Source organism: Hippoglossus stenolepis, chromosome 23 (genome assembly GCF_022539355.2).
Source record: "Hippoglossus stenolepis isolate QCI-W04-F060 chromosome 23, HSTE1.2, whole genome shotgun sequence".
Classification (NCBI taxonomy): domain Eukaryota; kingdom Metazoa; phylum Chordata; class Actinopteri; order Pleuronectiformes; family Pleuronectidae; genus Hippoglossus; species Hippoglossus stenolepis.
The window spans coordinates 12,710,760-12,732,570 of NC_061505.1; the positions used below are offsets into that span (position 1 = coordinate 12,710,760).

General features: G+C 41.6%; 1 protein-coding gene across 6 annotated transcripts in view; it reads left to right on the plus strand.

Moving 5' to 3' along the window:
• The window catches only part of nrxn2b (neurexin 2b), a 544,842-nt gene that overhangs the window by 124,220 nt on the left and 398,811 nt on the right, over window positions 1-21,811 (plus strand). For all 6 annotated transcript variants that reach the window (XM_035149292.2, XM_035149298.2, XM_047338920.1 and 3 more), the window contains one exon: window positions 6,914-6,931. In XM_035149292.2, coding sequence (XP_035005183.1) covers window positions 6,914-6,931 — 18 coding nt within the window. The remainder of the gene's footprint in view (window positions 1-6,913; window positions 6,932-21,811) is intronic.

Here is a 21,811-nt window from a genome sequence, read left to right on the forward strand (position 1 = left end):
CTAGACATGTCCTACCTACTGCAGCAGCTTCAAATTAAAAGCAGTAAACTGGCAAAAAAACAAGTTGGCTTCTACAATGTAGTGGTACTGCAGCTTATCACTTACCGGTGTCGAAGTAGCAGCTATGAGAGCATAAATAATGTTGTGTAGTTGTTGGTGCATGCTGGTTGAGAAGCAAATATATTTTGCAAAATAGAAATTGCCTTTCCGTTGTTTATTAGTAAGGAAGATCTTCAATGTTGGTACATTTGCATTTATTTGACTTCTATATTTTGTCATTATTCTGACTTAATTTGACTTGAAAAATCCAGGTGACAGAACTATTTTAATGCTAGCGTGCACAATACCAGGACCCTGGGATTAGCTGCCTCAATGACCAATTAGCCTACATCAATTTAATGACAATGGTCTTGCTCCTATGGCTTGCCAAACGGTCTGTTGATTATACTTCCTTTGGACTAACTGGGACACTTAAATTGAACAGAGCCCCTGTTAGCAGTGTTTGTTACACCTGGGGCCTGGGGATTGGAAAGTTTGTTGAACCTGAGATGAGGGAGACTCCATTTCCATTCCATAAAGTGAGATATCCTCCTTAGTGATAAGGAACTAAAATAGGACTCAACAAATACAGAAAGTGGGGAACGAGGGAAGCAACATCAAAAATCTCACAACATTTTAATGAGGGAACAGCAGAGGTAGGAGGAGAAAAAATATATAAAAGCAAAATAAGAAAATAATAGAAAAGGAAGGGTGTAAAAAAAATAAGATACTAATAGATAGGAGATGTATTGAAGTTAGTAATACTTGAAATGCAAAGTAGGATATTGAAAGGAAAATAACTCACCAAATAAAAATTGAATGAAAGGATATACCAAGTAATAAAGCAAAGGAATGTGTATGGCTGGATAAATAAATAAAGTCAAAGCCAAAGTGAATAGACAGGTCTTGAGTTTGCTTTTGAAAGATCAGATCTGTTGCCGAGACAAGACCATTAAAAGCTTTATAAACCAATAGGAAGACCCTAAGATCAGTTGAAGTGGACAGGTGGCCAGTGCACGGACTTTCATAATGAATATGTGCTCGCTTGCTGGTCAAAGTCAACACATGTACAAATGAGTTTAAAAGCAATTGTAGCTGAGATATATTCTTCTTATGGAAACCAGGTCTCCTGCTGCCAGAGGCACGTCGTCCCCTCCTGGCTACAGATGATTCAAAATATTTGAAATGCAATCTAGCAGATAAAGAATTTCAGCATTTAAACATCCATTATGAATATAAAAGTCGGCTACCTAATGTGGTTGAGTGGACTTCGCTGAATGAAATAAAACGGTGTTAACTTAATATCTCTTTTATTCAACTCAGGCTCTTTCGTAACGGCTGTGTTTTTAAAGGTAAAAGTGCATCGCCACAAATCCTCATATTAAATGGAAGCTCTGTCCTTTATTTACCCATTTATGTGTTGGATTGCATTATTGAAGCTCTAAAAAGAACGGTTATGTTTTTTCAGAGTAGATTGAGTAATAGGGCCACTTTAAGGGGAAATAAATCAGATATTTTGAGAGTAAAGTCATAATATGATGAATATGGGAGCATTTTATTAAGTTATACTGTTATATAAATAATGTAATACTCTATCTTTTGGCTCTTTAGCACCACATTATCAAGCATCAGGACGTCAAATAGATTGTGCAACAGGAAACTGGGTTTATGCAGAGGAAAGAACCACACAACCTCTATTGTGGAGGAGGAAATGTTTGTTTGTGGTCGACTGCCTGCTTATCGTTAGTTACATCTGCATGGTAGTTAAATGGGTTTTGTAATTTCTCAAGAACCAATAAGATTGTATATCAAGATTTTGGATCCAGAAGGAGTAAAACTCTGGTGATCATGGATTCTCCTTGCTGTTTATATGCTTTTCTTCTTCATTATTGTAATATTATTACTTTTTTCTTCTTAAATTTCGATTTTATCCTTACAATATAACATATTCCTTCTCAATTCTGACTTTATTTGCGTAATATTGCGACATTGTTCACAAAATCTCCTTTTCTCCCCTCCATATGGCCCTTATACCTCCTCATACTAACTGAGTCAGTTGTGGATCTGATTTTTTTCAGAGTTCATCAACTTAGGGTGAGAGTTTGTTAAACCTTCCTTTTGGACCATGATCCAGAGCCTTTTCTGCTCTGAACAATGAGAAATGACTTTTCTATGTCTGCCTTTCTTAAAGGGGACATAGCATGCAAATTCCACTTTGTTAGTGCTTCTACAGGTTAATGTGGGTATCTGGCATGTCTACCAACCCAAAAACTCTGGGGAAAAAACACTCGCGCGTTTTGTTATAGTTCCTCTAAGTCAGAAACGTCATGCTTGAGCGACTCGATTGCGCTTCCTGGGTATTGTGTCGTAACAAGGAACTGGAAGTCTCCCTACATGGTCTTGGTCAGCTCTACTGTACGCCGGGTTACAGTAGTTACGCCGGGGTACAGTAGTTACGCCGGGGTACAGTAGTTACGCCGGGGTACAGTAATACCGGGTACAGTAGTTACGCCGGGGTACACCGGACGCGGAAGCGCCGGGGTACACCGGACGCGGAAGCGCCGCTGCGAGGCAGCACAGCGCCGTTCTCCAGCACGCAGCCGCCTGGCTGTTCACACCGGACGAGCATTTCTCCGCTGGTCAGCCCCATAGACTGTATATATAAGGTCAGCCCGCGATTCTGCTTTCTCCGCTTGTTGTTGTACCCGTTGAATGTCGGGGTTCGGGGGTAAATGATGGTCTTCATAGCCCCCCCCCCCCACCTCTCTTTCTCTCTCTGTCTGTCTGCTTGTGTGCTTGTAGTGGATGGGCAGAGGGGGACATTTAATTATGTGATTGGGAAAATTAAAACTCCAGGACAACAAGGGGAATACAAAGTATGGGATGCATATTTGATAATTTATATCATATAAAATATGTAATTTATATTGTTTAAAATCATGGGGGGAGAGGGGGGAGGGGGGAGCTGGCTCATTAGCATTTAAAGGAACAGGCACTCAAAACAGGTCACTCTGTGGAGGGCTGTTTTATACAGGGTAAAAAGGGTGCTGTTTTATATGATCCTTGTGGTATTTTGACCAAAGTATGTTACAGACATTTCATTAAGACCCCAAGGAACCATATCAACTTGTGGTAAAATGGGCATGCTATGTCCCCTTTAACATTATCCAACTTAACTGCAATATCCTGTACCTTACATCTGAAGAGGGCTCTGTAACATCAATGATCCTACCATAATTTTCAATCAGGATTAAAAGTTGAACAATCAATAACCTGCATGAGAGCAAGCCAGTAACTGTGTTTTTTTGTTTTTTAACTAACATGTAAAAAGAAACATGAGTGGACCTTAGAACAACTTAGCAAATTGGAACTTGAAAAGTACATTAAAACTGTTGTTGGTAGGCTACAGGAAAGTAATCTGACATGCGTGTTTTTAACATCCACCTTCTCTAGATAACTTTAAAATCTAGAAGGGGCACTAAGCATAATGCATATCTACTCCAAGTCCACATAATCCACTAAATTGAATCAAGCTGCACCAAATTTCGCACACTTATTGAAATCAGTTCTCTAAATGTGCTACATTTTTTTTTTTCATCATGATCCATGAAATACTCTTCATGATATCAGTGACAATGTCAAAATTGTATAGCTTCTTCCCTGATCCATACCATGTCCTTCCACCAAATTTTGTGGTTAACCCTCAATTAGTTTTTACCTTATCTTTCTTCCAATCAAACCAACCAATAAACAAATGGACAGGGTGAAAATATAACCACTTTGACTGAGGTAAAAACTGTTGAGCCCAAGTATGCAGCCAATATGTGGATAACTTTCTTTTTCCTGGTAACCTGCGATGTGAACTTGAAAAGTCTGCCCTTACACGGCCTTGAATAGTTAATTTTTTTTTTACCTTTTACACGCACACACGTGTGTGTTAGTGCCGTGTGTCTCACTCATTCATGTGTGCTGTGTTCTCTCCACACTCTCATTTATGGGCAAGAAGGGTTGACAGCTGAGCGTTGCTGAAATGGTTTTGGGGAGTGTGTTAAGAGATGGACAGTAAATCGACAGCAGCCAGGGGTCACTGCTTCTTGGCTGTGAGACTGAATTACCAACATCTAACTGTGTGTGTGTGTGTGTGTGTGTGTGTGTTGTGCAGCTTGATGCCTTTGTGGTCACAAAAAGTCACATGCATTGTTAGGTGTAATGATGTGTATCATACACAATACAGATGGTGTGGAAGATGTGACTGGGTAAAAAAAATACAAAAGAAGTCTACTCAGTTTCAGAAATTGACGGAAGTGTCACTACACCTCAGCAGCTTTCACTTCAAAATTCATGAAAAACTGAGCACCAGACTGTTACTGGCATCCAGCTTATATTCGTATACAGCTGCCATAACATGCTATTACACAGGAGCATGTATGTCGCTTATATTTTTGTTCTGTTGTGGTCTGGGAGAAGTTGCAAGAGTTGTTTGGCCAACTATCTGTTCACCTGCTCCGTTCCCCTGTCTTTGGTTCCTGTCTCACAAACACTCACTTTACCTACTTGCCTGTGTCACTGGCTACCCTCGTGTTTTTCGAGCAGGTTTGTCGATATCCGAGCGAGCACGGCAGCTGATACCATTTGGGGGTTGGAGAAATCCTTGTCAATATCCAGGATATTAACAAACAAGACCTGAGAGACGGAAGCGTATTGATTGTGTTCATTCCTCTGGCATGTTCTCGGCTTCGGCCTCCCTCCACCACTTTGAGCATTTAAGCCCTGTCTCAGCTCTTGTGCCTGGACTGTAGTTCGAGCCCAAGGCCGGTGCTGCAAGGCAAAGCGCCCTGTGCTCCATCTGCTCTGGCTGGCGTTCCCGCTCTGATCCATGTGTTGGGATTGAAGAGGCTTCTTTTCACCTTGGACATGTAGTGGTAGCCATCTCGCCAATATGGATGACAGCCTGTCCTGCATGGGCCACTTTGTTCATGGCTGGCAGTGACATAAGGGAACTCTAACCAGCAGCTCATTGGCCTGTGGTGGAAATCCCCTCTCCCTGACAGTGTTCATTTGAGTGTGCTCATGAACTTTTTATCCATGCATGTCTTTAAGTAAAACCGTCAAGAACACATAGAGATTAAATTACAATTAAAAACATTGAACTCTTTATCTGATCTCTGTCATGGTAGCAACATTCATAGAATCACTCGCCTTTTGGCAATTTGTATTCAAAGTAAAAGCACCACATTTGTTTTGTTGCTGCAGTGGTTTATATCGAGCTGAATTACAGAGCTTTTAATTTGTTGTTCATAAGTTGTGGGTGTGAATATAATGTCGATCCACCCACGTGAACATTGTCTGAAACATATTGACTAAGAAATCTTTATTTTAGATAAACCAAGTTTTCTAACTTCACTCTGCACCATAGACTTATCACACAAAAAAAAATGTTTTAGAACTGTTTGAGGAGGAATACATCTGAAGTAGCTCTGGAGTATTAACACAGGCCAATAGAACAAAACATTACAAACTGGCAGGTTTAGAATGGTCACTACACGAGTCTCTTAAGTGGTCACAAACCAATGTTAAGCTACCCTCTTATCACACATTACAAACAAGCTGCCGTTGTAGAACAGAGAAATACAGAAAAATACATAAGACATTTCCTGGAATAGGAAGGCACATAGGCCCAAGACAGCTGTTTTGGCATTTATAAAATGCAGCAGGTGCAGATATTGCACTGTGTGTGTATGTTTGTGTGTGTGCTGCTCAAGTTCCCTGAAAGAAAGTTATGCATTTCATAAGTTAGTTGGACATGCCCTCCATCAAGAATTGATCTTCACAACCACTGTATACTTACTTTAATACTTTCTTTAACACCTGCCAACTGATGTAGCAGCTCCAATTTTTTAATTAGGAGTCTTACCTGACAGCATGGATCAATGATATGAAAAGTTATGCATGTTTTTTTTAAAACACTTCTTACTTTTTACTGAATCATCTGTAGGACATTGGAATGAATGCCAAATGGAGTGAAAGCCTTGTTATTTGCTTCCCTTTTATTAAACTGTGGGTTTATGTATTGGGTGATCCTTTAAATTTCTTTAGAACAACCCCGGCCTCGGCTCCCACCCTCTCCTGCTCATGCTCCGCTTGCTCTGTCGCTGTCTGTCACTCTGTTTGTGTCTCTGACAGTAACTGTGCACGATGTAAAGTCTACCTGAAGCATCGCAGATGTGCCATGTCCTTGTCAAAGGACGTGACAAGAAACACAATCTCTACTCAGTGATGCTGCACCTATGTGTAGTAGAAGTTACTACATACTGGTGCCACTAAACTGTTGAATTCTTATAATTGGTTTCCCTTACCTTGATTTTATTTTGTATTATTAATATTCCTCCTGGCTAGGCTGCTTTAACCTAAAAAAGAAGATACTAATATAATCCAGGGTTTTAAAAGTCCCAAAAACATGGTAATTGCAGTGAGGGAAAATAGTTTGTAGGGAACCACACAATGCAGTCTTTTTTTTAATGAGTCCTTGGAGGAGTTGTTTGCAGAGTAGAGAGAAGTGGACTGTCAAGAAGTTTGCTCAGAAAGTCAACTTTTGATTTTTTTTAAACTTGAATTAATAAAATAGGAATTCCGCCTTCTGAACATTCCTGGTAGTTGTTCTCCTCCACTGTCCCAATTAGCAGCTCAGTTTTGAGTCCAAAGTGTGGAATAGCACTCGTCTTCATGCTAATTCCAGCCTGACTTCTTTTATTCTCTTCTCCCTGCTGTTAAATCTCATTTTGTTGCGAGCAGGTATACTCAAGTGACATTCTGCTCCTCTCGTTGAACTGATCCATCTTTTCTTTTTTTCCCCCCTCTCTTTGTCCTCTCACAGGTGACTCATCTCAAGCCGGTAAGTCGTCCTCATTCTATACTTTCTGCCACTTTCGCATGTTCTTTTATATGCGCTCACCCTGTTGCCATAGTGACAGACTGGTTCCGTCACCTCTTTATTATACAGCTGGAATATTTGTGAACATTTACATGCACACAAACAAACACCAATTATATATGTTATCTTCAGTTGCTGCGCTAAATGAACAGGGAAACTTTCCTTTGACAAACTGCTGAATAGAAATCGCTTCTGAACTCAGCACTTTTCTCTGTCTGCCTCCTACCCTGTTCTCTTACATTCTTTATGCATTGCAGCTATTTGATATTGCCTACTACATTACCTTCCATTTGTTTGTATTGTATATTAAAGAGGGGATTTCTAACTGTTTATTGCGAGAAGACAAAACCCTTAGCCCCCGTTTTGCTCAGTCTCATAAAATGCACTGCCTTCCAATGTAAATGCAAATTTGAAAGGTTTCAGTGAATGACTAACCGGTTTGAGAGCACAGGGACAATTCTGGGTGAATGACATTGTGCTGTGCAATGCTGTTATGCTGCACTGCCTGCTTTATCAGGACCCAGGATTCAATGAGTTATTCCACTGTCATTTTCAAGTTCATGAAGTTTGTGAAAGTGACTCATGTAGCAGCTCAGATGCAATGACTCAGACTTGGAGGTCTGGATGCCAGTAAAAAAGACTGTGGTTATATTTGCCCCATTATATGTTCATGTGCCTGAAGTGGATTCTGATTATCAGACTTTCAACTAGTGTGCCTTGTGATTGTGTGCTTCCCATTTCCAAATGGGACGTGTAGTAGCAATGCTGATGTACAATGCATATCTTCACGCCTATTAACGGCTGACTTTCCTTTAGCTAGCTCTACCCCATTGCACTAAATTTCGAAATGACTTTCCCATTCATATAACTTATGAGCAAGAAACGCAGTTATGGGCAAATTCTATTTCACCCTCCGTGTTGTTGTGTACCAGGCCTGAAGTGCTGTGGACCATTAAAGCATTTATTAAAACACGAACAGAGGCTTTATCTGTAAATATGCTGACATGTCACAGTGTGCTAGCTTTCAATCAGCATGTCATTTGGAATCAGCGAGGGTGGGAGACTTGAGCGAGGGGAAGAACGGGGAGATGGACGGACTAATGGGACGTATCAACACCTCACACAAACAGTAGAAACCAATGAGATGGGTAGACTTTAAAACTCTCGCTCACAGCACTTCGCAGCAGCCAACTCCTGCTTTAGAAATGTGTCAGTGTTATCGCTCGCCTCCTAATAATTGGCTTTGTCTCGCTGCAGTACCCTCTATGCATTATGAATGTGTGGTGGCAATCTACAGCACAGCAGAATGCGTAGCATGGAATGAGAAAAGTTCTTCTTTTTTTTTTATTCTCACACAAGGGATAAAGAGGGCGTGATAAAGATGTTTTCAATCAATCCACTGGTGTACATTTTCCCCCGAGAGTTTTGTGCTGTGATAATTCAAGCATGTCTCTTGTTCCTTATATGGAAAATATTGGTGTGTGTGTGTGTGTGTGTGTGTGTGTGTGTGTGTGTGTGTGTGTGTGTGTGTGTGTGTGTGTGTGTGTGTGTGTGTGTGTGTGTGTGTGTGTGTGTGTGTGTGTGTGTGTGTGTGTGTGTGAAGCTTTGTCCAGTGAGTGTTTGGTCCAGGGTTCTGATGTCGCCTGAATACTGATGTCACATTTTGTCTGTTTACTGCAGCTCGGACACTCGGTAGGATTGAGTGTTGCTTTGGGTACACGTTCACCCCCCGGGGTGCAGGGGAGAGTAGGGACACACACTCAGATACCACACCCGTTTCTTACTACTCTGCCAGAATCAAGATCCAGAAAGGGTGAAGGAGTGAAAAAAACTAATTAAATTTTCATCTTGGAGGCCAGTGCAAATTGAGTTTCATCTTCATTAAGACCACCGGGCAAAGAAGAGGGAGATAATTCGGCTTTGCTTTTCAGATACAAGCTGTTTCTGTGTCAGTCTGCAAATTCAACATGGTTCTGCCATGTGTGCATTTAAGCGCATGCACATTCCGTAGGCCTTGGAGGGGTTTCTGAGCAGCTCGTACTTTATTTAGTGTTGGGCATACAGTGATGCATCGCATATTGAGCAGAAAGAAGTTAATGTTCATCCGAAGAACCAGTTAGGTGGTGAAGAGTATATTAGCTGTGGCTGGATGAGATAGTGTATTTTTTGTTTTAAATAAAAGTGTAGATAAAGAATAGCAAATAACTCTTTCATTAGATTATTATTAGACTGTACCACACTTTGCGGTATGGCAGTGAGTAACAGCCTGTGATCATTGTCCAATCTCCGTCATTGGTTTAAACATAATGCTGTGTATAGCTCTCATAAGTTTTGGAAAATCGGATCAGCTGAGTGAATTACTGCCAGTTCTCACTCGAGCACTCCTGCGCACACACACACACACACACACACGCACACACACACAGACACACACACACACACACACACACACACACACACACACACACACACACACACACACACACACACATTTCTACTTCTATCTTAGTGAGGACAATCATCGGCATAATGCATTCCCTAGCCCCTAACCCTAACCATCCAAACTAAATGCCTAACCCTAACCATCCAAACTAAATGCCTAACCCTAACCTAAACCTGATACTAACCCTAAAACCAAGTCTTAAACCTCAAACAACTCTTTGAAGACGTGAGGACCGGCCAAAATGTCCTCACTTTCCAAAAAATGTCCTCACTCTGTAGGGTCTATGCTTAAAATGGTTCTCACAAAGATACGAGTACAGGAACACACACACTCATCCTTCCCCAGAGCCTTTGTCAAAATTCAATAGATGCTACGCAAACCCACATTGGAAAGAATGGCACATCTAGCTCCGTACCAGTCAGAGAGTTTGACAGTCATTGTTGCTGGAAGTTAATATTGCTGTTCTTCGAAATTGTCAAGTTTCTTTTTTTCCACCACCGGGCTTACGAGGCAGGTATTGGCACAGGTAATTGGCGTCCATCAGATGTAGAGGCTGACAGGCGGACTAAAGGCAGAGATCCTTATCCTATTGCTGAATTTCATTCTGAGTCCAAAAAAACAGCATTACCAGAGGCAGAGACATCTTTCCCTGTACATCTCCCTGTCTCTCTCAAGCCTTGTACTGCTCAGCTCAGATGATTTGCATGTCTCTTTCCCTTTTTTCTGCCTCCCTCCCTTGAATGCCAACGCCAGGCTAGTCTGAGCCAGCAGAATCCTCTTCAAGCTGATGCTGCGCAGGGATTGGCCTGCTCACCACACATGCTCGCACCAATGCTCAGCGAACCACACATCTCCAATTTGGAGGAGAAAATGAGGGATTCCGGCTCTGTGCTGGAGTAGAGGTTGATTCTTAGTGGAACATATCGTTTTTCTCCACGTTCCATTTATAATAGTCATACAAACCCCCCTCACAATTTGTCAATTGCCCAAGTCATTATTTTAATTCTGTTGTAGTTTTTGTAAAACTCCCACATTGCTGAGAAAACGTATGTGAAGGCTTTGGAATGACCTAGTTTCCTGTGTGCGTTGTTCATGATATGAGTTGATCTTCACTTGAGTCACACATATAGACAAAGGCAACTGGTCATTCTTACTCACAGAGCTGCTGCAGCTCAGCCGTACTCTAAAGGCCCTTTCAGGTAGGATGTGACTCCGGCACAGTTGAGCTCAGAAATCCATTCGTCAAGATGCTTTTCTCTTCTGCCTGAACCTGCCTGAATGCTAATCGAGCCCGACCCAAACCGGACAGGCATTCTTATTTGGGTTACCTAGTCCCTGACATTATTGCTCCTTTTTTCCCGATAACAGACACGACTAAATAATCAGCCCCGCCAAAGTAACAGACCCGACTCAAATATCTTCTTAAAATCTTTCACAGAGCCCAGCTCATTTGGTATATTCACACACGTTCCCTGAATTATATGATTTCCAGTCAAATACGCGAGTCGTGTGTTTTTAACACATGGCTTGTTGTAGGTAGTGAGAATATGGCAACAATGAAACAGAAAATATTTTGCTCTTGACCCAGCGGCCAGCATAGCGCATATCAAGGGCGGTGGAGTGCTGCTGACTTTTCTATCTGCAAGGGCCTTTATCTGTTGTGAACAGCTCTCTGAGCTCATCCCAGACCATCTGTACTGGGTTAACATCTGGGCTCTGACTGGGCCACTCCAATAGCTGGATTTCCTTAGTTTGAACTATTCAGTACTAGGCTTACTTCTATGTTTAGGGTCATTGTTCTGCTGCATCACCCAGCTTCTACTGATCTTCAGCTAGCGCAAAGCCACTCAGACATTATCCTTTAAGATGCCTTGATAAACTCAGGGATTCATTTCCCCCTGTATGATGGTGAGCTGTCAGTACCAGAGGCAGCAAAGTCGGATCAAATCAGCCTCAAATCACTTCACCATACTTCACTTTGGAGCAATATTTTCACAAAGTCACTCAGCATTTCTTTACACCACACACAGTGCTGTTTTTCCCAGTCGTGAGGTGTCGCCTTGCTTGTAGGCAAACTTCAGGTGGACGCCCACTTCCTGGGAAAAGAAGACAGAACCAAATCAACTCCATTTAAAGGCAGTTTGTGTAACTGTGGGCCGATGAACCGTTTGGGATTACAATGTAACCCTTTGTAGCTTTATGCAAATCAGCCATTCTTCATCGTGGGTCTTCTCAGAATTATTTTTTATGAGACGTGTTTCACATAAGCAGATGCTTCTTGTGAATTGCAAAGTCAATATGTTGTTTTCTTTATAGGTTACAGCCGCCCTGACCCACACCCCCCTTGTTTCTGGTCTCATTTATTGGACTCGCGATTTGCAAGCTCCTGGCTCCAGTTAGCGTTTATTTAATTTACATTGTCAATGTATTTAATATGGACAACAGCAATACAATGGTTTTTATTTTATTAGTTTCAATAGGTTGTTTGCTCATATAAGGATCTGACCATGTTTTAGGACTACTTTGAAACAAATGTTGCAAATTCCAAGGATTCACCTACTTTTCCTTGACATTGTATGCAAAGCTGGACAATTTATTATGTAAGTTGCTTTATTCTGAACGAATACAGTTCTGGATGAACAGCCCCCCTGTAAACATTGAAACGGTTCATAACGTTCATAATTTATGAATTCCTTTCATCACCTTGATGATTAAAGTGCTGCACAGTGAGGCCATGTTCTGTTTGATAGAAGCGACCTGGCTACTTAAACTGAACAAGTCTTATACATGGGTCACACATGTAGACACAAAGACGGTTAACACTCTTCTGTTGTCCCTGGGAACGCAGCTGGCACTTTAGTTATTTCCCCCTGTCTGGTGATAAACAGCACAGCCTCGGGAAGAGCACAACAAAATGTCCAATCCACAATATAACAACCGAGCCTGTGGTCACATTTACATACTAAAGGAGGGCGGTAATGAGATAGCTACCTGAGATAATTACTACTCAAGGCATCTGACTCTCACACCTTACCACAGGGAGCCGGTTTAACTCACTGCAATTAAACGGCCACTCATTTGCTCCATTTGAGGCACCGTTTATGCCATTTTATGCTTCACTGTGTCTTAACACAACGGTGGCTTGAATAGCGGAAACTCCGAGCTGCAAATGCGGAAGGCTGCATGGCCGTATAGATTTATAGATTGTAAAATGATAGACATACATGGAGGAGTTATAGTAGTGTAAACCGTCCATTCTGATTCAGTTAAAAAGAACACTCGCTGCATGTTTGTGCCCATTACTCCATTTAAACATGCTCACTTTCCTCAGGCACTAATATGCATCTCACATTTGGATCCTGATGAGATTTATTTGGGATTTCATTGACACATAATGGCAAAATGTATTTTCTCCTTATCAAAATGTCCTTTTTGTAGTATATGCTTTCTTTGAAATTGCCAGTGGACACCATGTCTTGCTTATTCCCCACCCACGAGTTTCCTGACAGGCTGTTTTTGACAAGGATTTTATGTTGTTGGTTTTTTTTATCCACCTCCCTACTTTCAGATTTAGTTTGTATGCTTGTGTTGTTGCTACACAGGATGTGGACCAGGGAGTAAATACATGCAGAAATAGTTGTGTTTTGAAGCTTTTCCCTCTGGCTCGAGATGGCTTGGATGATAGGTTATATATTTAGGATTGGAAACAGTTGTATCTGACAAGTCAGACCAGATGCGGAGCTAGGTGGAAGAAGAATTGCATGTTTGACCCTTTCTCCCAGCATATAAAACCACAACTGTCTGGCTGTATATTCAGTGCGACTTTGCTGTGGCTTAGAAATGGCATCATTAACACTGATGACAATAAATCCAGATTTTTAAAATGTTTATGTTGCTGACAGTGACTCTTCCAATTGCTCTGTTGATTTCCTGCCTTTAGCAGACTGAAATCCTTGACGTGGCAATCACTCAAATTTGCCGCCGATATATTTCATCCTTGTCTTTTCTCAAACAAATAAATTAAACTGTAATATCTTGACTGCTGATAAATTGTGTTGGTTTGCTATGAATGATGCCCTGTTAATAGTGTGTAATCGTTGAGCTTAGTGTATTCAGCTGAGCAGCGCGAGACTACACACCAGGGATACAAAATGAAGAGCACTGCTAGATCTACATTGGTGCCAGCATGCGAAGATTAGCAGCGTCTGCTTCCATTAGCCTCAGAGTAATTGTTAAGACAGCGATGAACAGTCCATAGCTCTAATCCCCAAATCAAAGAGAAGTTGCACAGACCACCAATGCTCAGATTTGATTTCTCTCACTCAAGAAACGTGACTTAATCTTTCCATCTTGTTTAGAGATCAGAACACAGAGCCCACGTCCTTCCCGTCAAAGTGTTTTCCAATTATCATTTTCACAAATTCCCAAATGATGAGGGAAAAGGTGAAGACGTTGCGGTTAAGACAGAGGCGCTGTTTCCAAGCGCGTCTGGAGATTCTTTAACGTGCAGCAGCGTGTGCTACTGTGTGCTAAACCTGCATCCCATGGGAAAGTGAGTGTAGGAGTGTGAATACAAAGCCAGAGGAGATTCAAAAAGTAATGTGTAAAAGAGTTTGTTTAATGTGCGCACACACTCTTGGAAGACACTGACAGAATCACAAGGACAAAACCCGGAAACTTAGACATCTACAGTGTATCTTTCCATCTCAACCTCACCTTGCAGCTAATCCCTGTTTTTTAAGAATGGTCTTATCTCTATTCATATTTCCTCCCCGCTACTGATTCACACAAAGTCCTCTGGCGTTTGTTCGAACTCAAGGCTCATTACAATGCTCGGCAGGTTCATTGCAGATCTATTAGGTTGATTGGACTCCATGAGGGGGTAGAGGAAGAGCTAGTATGTGGGAGGAAAAAAAAAGGGGGCCAGACTAATGTGGCTATAATATGGGAGCAGCAGGCGTGTTTACTAAGTATAGTGCCAGGCCGCCGCTGTAGATGAGCCTTGGTGCCCTGTAGCTCCGCAGCTTAGAGGGAGCGTCCATTAAAAGCCACAGCTTATTACCAACAGCTGGTGCCGGATACTGCCCAGGGACAATCGCATATATTATCACAGGCCATCACACACATACACATCAGTGCACTTTCACTCGTGTGACTTTAACTGACGACATTCATTCCTTAATTTGATTACATTTGTTCCCTTTTTGATGTCTTTGATGCTGTGAGTTGAATAATATAGGACAGAGGACAGATTCACATACTTTTTTATTTGAAGACACTGCATTTTCAGTCAGTGTCCACTATATTGTCGTCAATTTCCTGTTGATGAAATTCGATCTGATTGGATTAGATGGTGGCTGTGGAGCCTGTTAGGACGTGGCATTTTGTTTTCCAAATGAAAAACATCTGATGGTTGTAAGTCAAAACAAGGAATGTTACAGAATCAATTTTCTTAGTGTGAAAAGATGGGAGGTACAAATTATACTTGTATTGATTTATTTCCACTATTACTCTGACAATACCTAATCCTAATTAGCATGCATGGTGTGAGACGTTGGAAGGGCTGAGAGGCTCCCGACGGCGTGTCAGAAAACGGTTTGAAACTCATTATGAAGTTCCATTTTACAACTAAATTTGACACTTGTATGATGAACAACGTAAGTCGATCAGGTGAAAGTCCTTTCTTGCAACTATGCGTCGTCGGTGAATATGAGGCAGTCAACAAAAATGTCCGGGGCAGGATCCAGTTATAACACCAGATTTGGTGAAATTGACAATACCTAATCCTAAATGTAGTTTTTAGGCTGGCCTTATATTTGCTTTAAAACGAATGTGTATGTGCTCCTGATAGCTGCCTCGTGTATTCTTTGTCCATTTGTTTGTTTATGTACAGAAATCCTCAGAAATCCTCAGAAATCTACGCTGCACATGCTCAAGATGCAGCTTGCTCGTTGAATAGTAGAGGCTGTATGGTGGAGAGTTTTTAAGATAAGCTAATAGACTGCAAGTCTGCAAATACCCTGATCTGGTGGCTCATCAGTTTGATTTTATAGAGAATATGGAAACCTGCAAAAATATATCTTTTGCACAGCAGAAATGTTGAAAAAGACTTAGTGGGAGCACGTGTATTTTACACTATTCATCAGTTGCCCGAGGCCTGGACCAGAATTGTGTCAATAACTGGGGAGTATGTGAACAATTAGATTAATAATGCAATGGCAAAAAAGCAGGTATATCTCCAGCCTGCAGTGTAAATGGTGCTCCTTTGCAGAAAAGTTGGCATACATATCATCCCTCTAGTTCAGGGGATTGGCTACTCGCGAGGAACTGAACGAATCAGTTTAAATACCATGAGTGAGAGAAAACGTGTGTGTGTGTGTGTGTGTGTGTGTGTGTGTGTGTGTGTGTGTGTGTGTGTGTGTGTGTGTGTGTGTGTGTGTGTGTGTGTGTGTGTGTGTGTGTGTTCCCAGACAGCACACACACATCCGCACTCACTCCTCGCACAGCGACACACGCAGTGAGATCAGAGCTCATTCACGTGAAGCAGCCGGTCAGTGACTTTGTTGAAGAACAGTGAAAACACAGAATTTCTCTGGTCTCAGCTGCTCAGTGATCAGAGCAGAAGCTGCAGCTGGTTTGTACCGAGCTGGAGTTTCCTGTGTCCTCCTCCACTCTGACCTGCTGTCACTTTTACCTTATAAACACTCATCATAAGTTATCAGGACCTGATCAGTACATTAAGCAACTTAGTGTTTGTTTGACTCGCTCCAGAGTTTATGAGGCTGCATTTAAACATCATGAAAAATGACTTGTCCACATGTTGTGCTCAGTGCAGCACGAGACGAGACGCTCACAGTCAGGACTCAGAGTTAAAATGAGCGGAGCAACACGCAGACACGATCCGACACCATCGATTCATAACTAAACACATGATCGTAAGTTTGTCACCTAAATCATCCCAATAAAAAATGTAGCAATTCAATGTGAACTTGCTCATTTTTGGAACGGTGAACGCAGTTAGTTAATTTTAAGTGTGAACTGGCACAACACTGAGTATAACTCTATATAAAACTTTATTAGCTGTGTTATCAAATATGTTTTGCCGACCCCTGCTCTAGTCTCTCTCACACACAGTCACTGATACAAACACACACACACAGATCCCAACTTGTCTGTGTTGCCTCAGGGTCGAGACAGTGCGACTGTGGGTCTGAGGAGGCGATGGCAAACAGCATCAGCAGCAGACGGTCCACTCCTGCAGACTCTAATCGAGTGTGCACACACCTCTGAACTCTACGCAGCAGCGCGGTGTAGAGATACGCGTGTGTGAGACACCAAGCCCTGATTAGGTCTTTGTCCAGAGGACCAGTGTCACTTTTACTAAGCCTTCTGTAAATAATTTGTTTTTTCTAAATATTGCCATTGGGAAAATGTGCTAGTACTTTTCAGATTTCCAGTCCCACAGTTAGACATACATAGACATTTAAAGGTATTTGATGTATATACTTCAAAGTTAAATTAAAGACACAACAGCGAACACTTAAGGTAACTTTATGAATGTATAACTTGGTTGGCGTAATAAATATGGTAGTGCAGACTAAAAAAACATTAATAAAGCACATTTAAATGTCAAATATCCTGTTAAAATAATGCTCTAAATTAAATTGCATCTTTGTGTAAATTTAAAGAATATTGCACCAATGACGATCGTTAGGATATCATCATGACATACACTGAGCTTCTGGCACATATAGCTGCTTCACAGACACACTGTTCTTGTTTTTCTATCTTGCATAACCTGTGCTCTAAGGCCAACATCACATTATATATTGCCACAGCAGAGATATGATCAGACCTGCGTTAATGTAACAAAATCCGATTATGTGCTTTTCTACTGCACAGGCAGAAATGAAAAGATTATTCCCGTCACCTCAGGGGGAAAAGGTGACAGACGGCTAGAAAGGCTGCATTATAGACAAAAAACTAAACATTTACTGCCCTGGGATTAAAACCGAGTCAACACTGAGACACAGATCAATTGCCCAGGTGGAGCGATGTCAAATAAGTGAAAATGAATGTCAACAAACCAGACTAAAGTGGAAACCACTGACCACCTTTGCTTCTTTAAGCAAAAAAAATACAAGAATATATACATCTGACCCCATACAATCTCAGTATTTATTAAATTGATTTTTAATTTCAGAAATAATAACACACAAAAACAATTTATAATAATACCTACTCTGTTCTCCCAACCCCTGCACGAGGCCTCAGGGCCCACGGATCCCATCATGCCGTACCGACTGTGTATCTGTTAGCGATAACTGCTCTGTGGTTCCCGGCCACGGTCGGCAGCAGCCCACAGCCGGGCCTGATCAATAGGGATCCCAATAGGAGGGATGAGGCCCATGAATCAACCTGTCTGGATATGACCCAACTCACATACACACAGCAGGACGCATACAGTTGGCACGGAGCTAAAGCGTGCACATGCACAAGTAGTTCTATTCAGGGACAAATGATCCATACATTGCTATGGAGACACACACACACACACACACACACACACACACACACACACACACACACACACACACACACACACACACACACACACACACAAAGGATTAAAATGTAAATGATCTCAATTCATAAAGGAACCGTTACTATGTTCTACATGTTAGTTATTTTAATTAGCTTTGTCAGCATCAGGCTCGTTATAAACTGTCATGTGGGCCAGTCATCAAGGTCATGGTTATCCAGAAGACACAGAATTGAGGGTAAACAGAATGATGGGCTGCCACTGCACGGATATGCACGTGTATAATGTAAACATTGGCGCAGTTTAAAGGGTTTCTTTCCATGGGATGTATTGTTTACCAAATCACAGCCTCTTTAACTAAGATGAATGTATGCAGCATTTGCTTTGTGGTGTTTTTGATCACTTGTACGTTTCTCTGTTTGCATGTACGTAGCCTATTGATATGCAAGGTGTAGCAACATAATGTTCATGGAAACCATGTGCGAGGCATCACTAAGTGGCAGTGACAGTGGCAGTGTACGTGGTTGATGCAAATGGGCCAGAGCTTATACATTTCTTTTAGATCTGTGTCTGTCATTAGTATCACATTTCCATACATGCTGCACTATATGTGTATACATTCTGAAGGTAAGCAGTTTATAAATTGCATAAATTGCTTTTTACTTTGAGTTTAAGCTTTCTACACGTTTAAGTACTGCGACGCCCATTGTGACCTAATGAGAAAACACAGAGGGTTTTTACAAAGTCTGTGTTCCTCTATTGCAGCAGCCAGGTGTATATTATATCCCATCTCATAAAGCAGCACAAAAAGAACTCCACAGTGCCAAGTACAAGGGCCAGGAGCCTCGTTGGTAGTGTGGCTGAGGCTGCCGCATCACTGCTCCGCTGTTTTATGGTGCACAAGCAAGCGGATGTCAATGGCTGGCACAGGGTTTTATCGTAGCCTCTCCCTTCTTTATATATCTCTCTACATGTGCATTATAAGTAGCTACAGTTATATACCAGCTTTTTGGGAGAGACGGTTAAAAGACGTGGGGATCTGCTTTTACATTCAAAGGACACAACACAAGAATGTTGGAATCAAATTGTTGATGGTGTAACTGTGAAAAATGCGTTTCTGTGCCTGGCACGTGGTCCAAAAGGGTTGTTTTTAGTCTTTTAATTATTCATAGGTAAGTTTCAACTTCTATTCCATTTTAAACCACATGTGCTCACACTTTGGTGGAATGATACTACGTAGGCAGATTTGCGAGGTAGTAAGAGATAATGTTTCTCCGCATGAGAAACATCACTCTATTGACTTCAGACCAGGTTGGTCAACTGTTCAATTGTTTTCTGCTGCCAACAATGAGCCTGACTACACCTCATTTGAAGTCCAACATGCCCAAAGCTGCTTAAATCGTCACGAGTGCATTTGCTCTTCAAACAACATGGGTGCTCGACGGGGAAATGAGAATCATGCTTGGCATCACTTTGCAGAGGGAGTAGAAAAGTCTCCAAAGTCATGCATGCCTTTGCTGCTTTGTCGCACATTACTGCTTCAGCAGACACGGAGTACATTTTCATGCACATGAGGAATCTGCCCACCAGGAGAAATTGGTTTGAGGCTCGGAATTAATGTTGACATTCACTCCATTAGCTCATCTCTAACACACGTTTACATGCAGCTGGTCATTTCTTCCCTCCTGTGTGCTGGAGTCTGGATCTTTAAATGTATTATCTGCTCAGCTCAGGGATTCAACTTCCAGACTTAGTTGTCATCATTTCAGTTTCAGGTTATATTTATATTATGTTAATGGAATGAAGTCACTGTGTGTATTGAACTGATTTAGCAAAATAAAACACTGCAAGTAATTGCATCTCAAAATGTAGAACATGTGTGAGAGAAGGGGAACTGCCTGCTCATCTCTTTGACCCGGTTCAGACCTGGTAATAGCATCCATCCGGAGTAATAGGATCACAAGTGATCAGCACTAAGTACGACAATATCAACAATGATCACCACATAAATGTGTTGAATCTAAGCACAAATTACATATTTGTTTACTTGCATATGAAGCAGGCAATCACAAGTGGTCACAGTACGTTCAAGAAGCACTTTGATTTTTCAACTTCAGATAGGATCTCTCAGGTTACTATCAGGTCTGATGGTTGCCATAATATAAAGGCAAAGATGACTGCTGGGTAACAAGTGGATTACATACTTGCTAGGTTCACTTTGTATGAGGACAGGATTGTTCTCTCTGTATCATATCAAATGTAGAATTGCTTTCTTCATACATCTTGTTTTGCTAGTTCAGGACATAATGAACATGCTTCTTTTGAAATGATAATAACGAGAACTGTCCATCTACCCGAGAAGGTCAGGATGTCAGCACTGATCTCATGATAGTGTTGTTGTCATGGAGATCTTCAGGGATAAACTACTCCAGGGATGAATTATGCAAATGAACGATATCAGTGCATCCAACTCCTTCAGCTCTTCCTCCACCAAAGTAAAGTGTTGAGTGGGCTGGTGCTTAGAGGTGATAAATGGCGGCTGGTAGACCTGGAGTGTTATCTGTGCTACTGAGGCCTGCAAACTAGGAGAACACTGAGGTAGGACACAGCAAGACTATGAGGTTAAGGTTGATGTATCGCTGCACAGTCACAATAGGATTCATGTTGGAAGGGCCTCAGTGAGCATTGTGAGACTTCGAGGACCAGTAGCTGCAACTGAGTATGTGTTGATGGAAAAAGGGAGATACTATGCAATTAATGTTGGTATATCTGCGTATGTGCGCAATCTAAGAGTCCTCAGTTTCAAATGAAACACTCACACAAAATTTTGTGTGAGTGTAGTGCGAGGTTAAGGCGATTCCACTCCTCAGCAGAGATGATTGACTTTTTACAAGACTGTGTGTGTGTGTGTGTGTGTGTGTGTGTGTGTGTGTGTGTGTGTGTGTGTGTGTGTGTGTGTGTGTGTGTGTGTGTGTGTGTGTGTGTGTGTGTGTGTGTGTGTGTGTGTGATTGATAGATGTGCTTGTTAAAAGAAGGCGTGCGGCTGTGAAACGACCGACCAATTAAATGCAATCTGTTCCAGAGGACAGATGACATCATAAAAAGTGCGTCATCCTGCCAGTGCCTACATGATGCCCGCACACACATCAACGCAGAAGCAAATAGAAGTACTACACCGGCGCGGTGGCTTTTAGTTTCTATAGAGGGACGTTTTGCTCACTATGCTAAAAATAGGTCCTTGACAAAAACAGTCATAATAATTCACCTGAATGTCTTCTGCTCTTCCTTCTATCTTCCTCCTCTGACCTGTGTGTGTGTTGGCCTGAGTCTGCTATGTGCATGTGTGCCTAGTGACTATGGAGATGAAGTAGAATATTCCTTGGAGCAGAATGGCGCAACATTGTCAATTTCACAAAAAGATACATTGCATGTTCAACAGTAGATATCATGCTGTTTTTCAGACATGCATCTCAGGAACCAATCTAAGTAGAAATATGTGAGTTAACACTATAAATTAAAACATAATAAATAGTATTCATTTCTCATTTGTAGACTGTAATTTGTGTTACTTAGATTTATCCCTCTCCTTAGATAGCCATATCAAATTCATTCTCACTACCGCAAGTGACAGACGTGTACAGCATGTTGGGACATATGAAACCTGCCATCACAACACAATCCAAGACGTAACAGGAAGGCAACATCAGGGACAGACAGTGGTGTGACATATCTTCTTTTTCCGTGCAGCGTTTCACCGTCTCTGTCTTTCCTTTCCCTCCCATTTAACTGTGAAGCTTACATTCTGTTGCCTGAGAGGTAATTAATGTAGACGAGACTGTTATGCAACACTTCTCCT